Genomic DNA, 8,477 nt, shown 5'->3' with positions numbered 1-8,477 from the left:
AGGGGGGGGAAGTGGGGAGATTTATAATTTTCTTTGAGCATAACCAAAATCAGCACTTTGGAACTCCTTCCTGCACATGAAACCCAGGTCTCTCTGCCTACTTTACTTGACTTTTCCTAAGAGAAGAGCAGTCCCAGTGCACTTTGACAAAGCACCGACAGGTTACAGCCAGCGCTGCTGCAAACCCTTTGTATTTCCAAGTGGTTTAACCCCACTTTACTCCCCCCGGATCTCCTTCTCACCCTCTTTCAGGCCATCTCACCTCTTGCACTAAACAAGCGTGGGTGAAGCCAGCACCCTGAAGGCAAATGTTCAGTGCTGGAGTTGGGGTCAACATCTCATTTCCCTCAGATTTGCCAGTGTAGCTCAATTCTGACCCAAAATACGAAGGGCAATCCTTCCCCCCCTCCTTCAGCCAGTGATTTTCCGTTCTGACAAACCCACTGATACCTTTGGATCACTATTTTCTTCCAGTGCTTCAATTTAACTTGCATCTCAAGTGCAAATAAAAATGTATTAATAATTCTAAGTGTTAAAAGCATTGAGCACACCCTTATATGGTATGAGAAAATGAGAAAAAGGGGCTTTTTTAATAGCCTGCTTCAACCCAATTAGATCTTCTACTTTCACAAATATGTATGAAAACATCTGATGTTTACCTTCTTTATTGCCACAAAATCTTCTCAGCTCCTTGTTTATTTTTGAAAAAGTATGAATGCTAGGAATATCTAAGAGAACTGTAGTATTATTAATCTATGTATAAATTCTTGGAAAAGACTTTCTGTGATTTTTAAAAAATGTATATTTAAATACCATAATTTAAACTAAACTGGAAAATTACTGAAAATCTAGCAACAGCATGTAAATCAAAGAAAACTGCCTGACGATCTTTAGTGAGAAATCCCTTTTTATGATCGTTTACGCCTCTCACAGATGTGGCCAAGGCACCTTTGCCCATTACCAAGTCCTGACTCCTAAATACCTTTAACAGGAGGGATGTGGACTGCAACCACGGTACAAGCCCCAGAAATCACCTCTGTTCAACTGCTGAACCAGCAAGGAAATGTAACAATGAGTGCAATTTCACTGAAAAAAACCCAAATTAATGGGTAACAAGTGACTCAGGCAACATGTCACAACTATTTCTCTGAAAAAAAAAAAAAAAATCACAAATAATTTGTTTTCTCAGGAAAAAGTACTGCACGTGAGGTATGTATTTGCATGCTGTATATGGGGGTGTATTTGGAGGCTTCCTGCGACACTCGGAGATCACCAGGCAGTAAATCTAAATAAAATCTGTGTGAGGGAAGAGCCCTGGACAGGCAGCAGAGAGGGGGAGCAGGGGTCCCTCCCCACAGCCACCCCCCCAGCAACGCCCAGGCCCTCATCCTGATTAATGCTTTAATAAACGTATCATAAATACCAACGCTGCTGTCAAAGGGAAGTCTGCAAGCTCAGGTCTGAACGTTCACAGAGTGGAATGGTGAAGAAAAATATCCCTGGCAATAAACAGAAAGGTCCCTAATGCGACGGGCTGTGGTTTATGCTTGCAACAGACAGCAAAAGCCTTGTCTTGGAGATCCCTCCTGTAAAAAAACGGTGTATTTCTTTTTTATGAGCTCCATCTAATGGTTGATTTTGTTTTTACACAGCTACTTAGAAATTTTCCATTCTGGAGCTCTTAGGCTCAATTTAAGAGAAAAAACCCAGCACGTTTCCAGTGTTACAAGGAGAGGAGAGCACATCTGGTTGAAAGGAATTTAGCTTTTCATGCAGGAAAGTGAAAGCAGCTATTTCTGTGAAATGTTGGAAACACTATTTAAAAGAATAACACGTCTTTTAAATATGCCGGTATTTTTCTAGCTTTGCAGTGGTGAAAATACGCCAACACTAACTCAGCAGCTTTAAACTGAGACTAGCAGAGCTGTGTAAGCTCAGACCACTGGGCAGGCAGTGTTAAAACTGTGCTCAATGGGGAAAATTCATTCCCAGTGGCTTGTGCCCAAATATTCAAAGGAAAGCTACAGGGAGTGTAATTTTTTTTTTTTATCAGGGAGGGTTGTTCTCTACATTGTGGAGAAGAAAGAGCACTGTGTGAGGAGCCATAGCACAGGGCTGAGACTAGGCCAGAGCTGGGGGGGAGCTTCCTGCACCCTCACTGCTTAGCTAGGACTGGGCTGTTGAAGCACATAAAAATAATGTGAAAAATATTTTTTAAATTAATATTTATTCAATATCCAAAATTTATCCTTGAAGGTGTTGCTGAGATAAATTTGAAATATTCCAGTTGAAGAGCCTGAAAACCTGGTATTTTAAGGAGCAAAAGCTCATGCCACATCAACTAGTGTCAGACCCAGCGAGAGCCCCCATGACATCCCCAAAAATAACCAAAAAGCCACCCCAGAGCCAAGCAGAGACCTGCTTGGATTTGCTTGGGGCACCCAACAGCAAGGAGACCTTTCCCCCGGGTGCAGCCCGAGCACCCCATGCCCGTTGTGTCTGGTGATGCTCAACCTCCTGTGGAACCAGGCCAGGAGCTATGACACCCCCTCCACCTCCGCGGCCGCTGGTCAGCACTACGCTCCTTAGCTTCTACTTAACACCGTCCAAAACTCATTAAAAATCAATTATCATCGCTTGCAGGAATGAAACAAAGGATGATACAAGATCTTAAATCTGAGGTGTTAATTGCAGGCATGAACATCCTCAAAAATACCTAAGAACTATGAAAATACACACGCGTTCTGTAGAAAAAGAATCTTCTTTATCAAAGAGAAAATTGGTTTAAATTCAAATGTTAAACTCAAGAATGTATCAAAAGTTACCAACCAAATTGCATCTCAGCAGCAAGTATCATTGCTTTGCTAACTGGCAGCTCTTTATTAGCCAAGGTGGGTTTGTATGGTTTAACACATTAGAAAGATCCCACCTTGAAGAAAACACTCATACCTTTGTGTGAACTTCACCACGCAAACCCGCCCATTCGCATTTGAAAGCAAACGCTTAAAATGAAGGTTTTCATTTTCAGCTGCTTCCTGTCTCATTCAAAAAGAAGAATTACTTGGCTGTGAGATACTGAGATTACACGTATTTTTGTATTAATTTTGCAACTTCTCCATAAGCCACCAAATTTCTCCAACCCACACTCCCCCTCACAACCCAGGAAAAGCCACCTCCCATCCCGCAGCAGGGCCAGACTCCACAGGTGCCTTGGGACACGGAAAATGATTAAACACCATTGAAAGGTGTTTCAGATCCAGCAGAAATCTGGCAGGGTACCTCGGCATCGTACTCCCAGAGCTGGTTGCCCCTCATGTGGTGGCACTTCAGCATGGTGACGGGGCCGTTCAGCCTCGAGACGTCCAGGCACAGGTCGTCCGTGCGGATCTCTTTGTCAGCCGTGTAGGAAAACACCTGGAAACAGAGAAATGATTGCAGAGAAAGAGTTAACAACAGTCCTAACCAGCTGCTGGTTCGGGATAGACAGTATTTTCACTCCAGTGGGGCAAAACTACTCTCCAAACATTGAGGTGGTGCCTTAAATTTCACAAGTTCCGTGCAGGTTTCTCTGCTAGTGAATGTCTGTTGTACATAGAAGAAGGAATATCATGTTTAGGAAAAGCAATTTTATGGGACCAAGCCCAGGAATTATCTCGGGATACACTCAGTTTTACCTCCTGAGAATCCTACAGAAGCATGTAATTGTGATCTGTGTCTTCAGGAGAAATTTCCCAGACCTTGTAATACAACGGGTAAGCCCAGCCCATCACTGGAAGATTCCAAACTTCTCTAAACTGAGTCTTCCTCCAAGCATGTCTTAACTTTGGGTACCAAGGATTATCTACCTGAAAGATTCGTACGCGTGGGTATTTCAGAACTATCGTGTCACTTAATAAAATTAGGAAATAAGTCACAAGAGAACACTCCCCCAGCAAACTTCTATCAAAGCAGTTCTAAGTTTCAGAGGAGTTGTTTAACCAAACGCCTTCAGCCAGGAGCCAGCTGGACAAAGCCCAGGCTGTGACAGGCTCCTTTCCCTGAACGTGTGCACAGGAGAGATCTGCTCCTTTATGGTCACTAAATAAATACATCAGGTGGTCCCACCGCGCTGCAGAGCTGCTGTGTGGTACAGGCTGAGCTCTCGTGGCTCACCCCCGGGCCCCACAGCAGGATTCATGGGGAGGCGTGCTCAGTTAGGTCCCGACGCTTTGCAGGTGGGTTTGGGAGCTGGAGAAATGCTGAATAACTTTGACTGAAGTTCCCCGATAACTTTAATCTGCCGTGGGGTCTCCAGCCATCCCTCACCAGCCACACAAAGAGCAAGGTCCAGGGCCCAGAGAGGGATGAAAATGTGGTGACCACAGCAGAAGCAGGAGGAAAGGAAGGAAGGTGGGAGAGAACTGTGAGCACTTACACCAAATTACACGGCCTGAACACATGGGAAGTATCTCTCTGCTCCTAACCCACTGTTCACTCACACCCTCCATAATGTTGCCAGCCCCACCCAGCACAAAACCTCCTGAAATGAACTTAGGAAACAGCCTTGGGTCTGTATCACTTCACACTTTCCTTGCAGAAATTCCTTCTTCCTTGCAGAAAATTATTTTCCTTGCAAAAAAGTGAATTATTTCTGTGCTCCAGACCTCTCTCTGCAGCAGGAGGAGAGGAGAGCAGAGCCTCAGCCTGTCCACCCGGATCCACCAGCCCACCACAAACCACGTGTGTCTGCTGCCGGAGCTCACAGAGCTGTGCGCCACCATGGTGGAAACAGAGGAGAAAGTCTGCAGGTAATAAAATAATGTCAAAACCATGACAGATGATAGAATTACAATTCGGGTTCTGGTGAGTATAAATCTGTACCTACACCTGCAACGGAGAAACAGTGCTGTCAAAAATATGCAAAACACTCATTTCTGTGGCAATGCTTAAATTAACATAGAGATGTGATAAAAGCATGGACAAAGACAGCATGTGGACATATGCCCCAATTTCTTGGTGATTTCAGAGTTCCTTTCCTACCTATTCCTCTTAGAAAAGGACGAGAATATAATTAAGAGAGCCAAGACTGAGATCTGAACCACAAGTAATGTAGTGCCCCAGGGGATGCCTGTCCATTGGGACTTCCAGTGAAATGTTGGACTGTACTCAAGGAAAAAGAATCAATCAAGCAGCAAACGAAAAATTTTTCAGTGAATTAGGCAGAGGGTGGGAGATACGACGTCACTTGGCAGCGCAGTAAAACAAAGTCTCCCCACGGAACTCTTAAAACCTATATCCTGCACGAGGCAGCTGAGGGAACAGAGGGAGGGATTTTGAAGCTGGAGGTTCGGAGAAATCTTTCAGAGCAGTCATGGAAGATGAAACCAGCCCGCCGAGGCAGCAGTGGAGCAGCCAGGTCCAAATCAAAGCCGCGAGGGAGAGGCAGAGCTGCGAGGACCAGCAGTCTTCCCATCTGCCAGATTCCCTCCTCACCCCTCACCGTCTGGGTGAAAATCTGGCATCCGAAGGTACGGCAAGGCACCAGCCGCATTCTGCATTTATTCATCCTGTGATAAATCACCGAGACCAAATCCGCGGGTCTCAAAGTGTGCTTCACGTAAAAACCCAAGAGGCACAGGTCAATGCTCAGGCTCCTCTCCTGCACCCGCCCACCTGCCAGCCCTGGGGAGGCCACGCTCGGGGGGTGAAATGAGTCCAGGTCACAACTAAAATACACTTTGTGTCCATACGGATATTTTCTGTGTTCCCCTTCCCCACTTTTCTGGGTGCAAAAGCAAGTCTCGAAGTCCTTAAAAGCCCTGTATATAAGCTCAGCCAAGGCGCTGGAAACTCCCGTGTCTGTACTAACTCACTCAGTTGCGTTCAGGAATTATTTAGAAACGTGAGTTTCTATCTGAGGGCTGACCGAGGAGGAGCCATGGGTGTCATTTTGAAAAGCAGCTCTAACTGTGCCCATCTCTGGCAAATCTCAGCAAGAACTAAAGCATTCACGGGTACTCAAGTACATTAAATCTACGGCAGTAGAAGCAAAGTTTTCAGATTTTCCAATTCATACAAGCTGTCACAACGTGCACTTCCCAAATTTCAGTTGGTGCCCTGAATCTGTGTGTTTTTTTCCAGCTATTTTCTTTTGTTTATAGAAAGATGCCTGCCCATACCTTGGCCCCGGTAAGTAAAAACCAAAGAGTGAAGGAAAACATTTCCATTTGATCAGTGATTGCTGGTTTGTTAACAGAGGTATATCCTCTCAGTCGGATGAGCTGATATTTGCACATTGCACTAAGGTAATGGAAGGGCGTAAGGTTACCAAAAAAAACAACAAAAAAAAATCAGTTGTGAAGTTTCTTCAAAAGAGGTACAAGAGCAGTCTGTGTTCCGGACTAAACTGAAATCTGAAGGTTTTAGAAACAAATTATTCAACTATTTATGACCTTCTTCATTTATACCAACATCTGAAAAAAAATTTCTCAAAATAAAACAATGGAAGAACAAAAGCAACCTCCTTCAGGCATTCATCCAGACCTCCCAAAATCCCCTTCCAGTACATTGGTTGGAAATGATCTTTAGAATAATAGGCACAGAAGTCAAGAAAGAAGAAAATTTGGGTCAAAAAGACTATTGGTGCTATAAAATTAAGCTGTGATATCTATAAATAAATCTATATATTAAAATATATACCGACTTGTTAGAAGAGCTATATAAGCACAGACCTATTTGGTGGAGAGAAGATCTCATGTAGTTGAGGTATTGAAGACCTGGGCTAAAAAAATCCTCATTCAAACCCAGATACCATCACAATATTCAGTTACCAAACTCCCATAATTCATGTCCAACAACAAAACCTTTGCGGGGGGCTTTGTTTTTCCTTTTAAACACCTTCAACTAAAAATCTTACTTACTGGTAGAATACTGAACTTCCCGCTTGCTGTCACACTGTATCTGGAAGAAGAAACGTGGCCAAACAATCTAATAATCTGAAAAGCACAAAGCAGCTCTCACTCAAAGTATGTGTTTGGGTTCAAGAACCACTCGTATGGATGTACTGTGCAGACCATTCATCTTTTTCCATGCTCATTATTAAGAGTTTTATCCATGACCATTCATTCTGAAGCAACTTCTAACTTTAATTTTCAACTTATTTGCATTTTTTTACATTAAACGTGTTTACATGAGGCATTTTCTTCTAGCCTCAGAGACGTGCTTTTAGCCTCAGAGAGATGCTTTTTTCTGTGTTTCACAGAAAGCAAATGCTTATGTTTTGAAACGTATTTCCATTTGCATATTTCTTTTTCCTCTCATCTTTGATAACTGCAAGACACTGTTCCGTTATATCTTTTGAAAGAATAAGTGATGTCTGGATTGACAATTACAGAAGATGGGTTTGAAAAACACGCTGTTTTAAGAAAGAAAAATGAATGCTAATTAAGACGATGTAAAATTATCAGGCCAGCATTTTGCTACCATCCGTATTAATTATAGATATAATTATATTAATGTCATTTAAAAATAGAGGGTGAGGAACACGTTGCAGTTTATAGCTAATTAAATAGCGTATTTCACGCCAGCACAAGGCAGGAGAGGGCTTCCCCAGCAGGAGCCCAGCCTGCCGCTGCCCTACGCAGAGGCAACGCGTGCCCGAGCTTCTTCACGCCGAGGCACTCCCACGGCTCTGGTGAAGGCTCCACCTCATCACCCCCTGAAGTACCTGGCTGGGAGAGGCAGGCTGGTGCACCCAACCGCTGTGCCGGGGGCTCAGCAGCTCCTTCCCCACCACATCCCCATTCCCTATCGCACCCAGACCCATCACCACCAACCTACAGTGTCTTTTTACTGGGCTGCAATTTATTTAGAGCCATGAAAATTAAAGTTCTTCCCAGCTGTCCCTTGCTTTTTTCCCATGGCTGTCCCCAGGGCCGTGGCCAGCCCATGCCTGCAGCCGTGTGGGAGCTGGGCAGGGGCTGCTCCATCACCGGGAGGAAAGTTCCTGGGCAGGAGCCTCTCCTCGAGACCTTTGGGTGTTTGCCAGGCTGCTCAACCCCGGTCGGTTTTCCCAGCGAGGTTCAGCAAGTCTCTGATGCGTTTGAAGCAGACACTAATAAAGTCTCCAGAATGACAAAATACAAAAGATTCTCACAACAGATGCGGCACTTTTTCTACAGACAAAAAGAGACACTGTCACTCTCTTCTGCTTTCTGGGGAGCTGATCAAAACAAAAGGAATTGAGTATTTTTCACTAACACCTTGTCTTTCGTAATTCTGATGCAGATAGATTTGTTGCCTCTACAGGGTAGCAGGTTTTGTTACAGGAGCTAATGCGCTTTGTATTTATTTTTTGTTAATATCTTTTATCATACATTTCATCCATACAGCAAGTTTCAAGGCAGACGTAAGCCCTCAAAAAGCCAAAGCCCCGTTAAAGCTGATGCTTGGGACTGAGACAATGCCAGACTGAATGGAGACGCCTGGCATATCGCTGA

The 8,477-nt window shown here is 44.1% G+C and overlaps 1 protein-coding gene across 1 annotated transcript in view; it reads right to left on the bottom strand.

The window, feature by feature from the left end:
• GALNT13 (polypeptide N-acetylgalactosaminyltransferase 13) overlaps positions 1 to 8,477 on the bottom strand; it is a 78,639-nt gene that overhangs the window by 10,080 nt on the left and 60,082 nt on the right. Inside the window, exon 7 of the mRNA XM_026852538.1 lies at positions 3,280 to 3,414. Coding sequence (XP_026708339.1) covers positions 3,280 to 3,414 — 135 coding nt within the window. The remainder of the gene's footprint in view (positions 1 to 3,279; positions 3,415 to 8,477) is intronic.

The sequence above is a fragment of the Athene cunicularia genome (assembly GCF_003259725.1).
Source record: "Athene cunicularia isolate RWA chromosome 7 unlocalized genomic scaffold, athCun1 chr7_part1, whole genome shotgun sequence".
Lineage (NCBI taxonomy): Eukaryota > Metazoa > Chordata > Aves > Strigiformes > Strigidae > Athene > Athene cunicularia.
The sequence above is the reverse complement of the archived record's forward strand: the minus strand, read 5'-3'. Positions and strand labels throughout refer to the sequence as shown.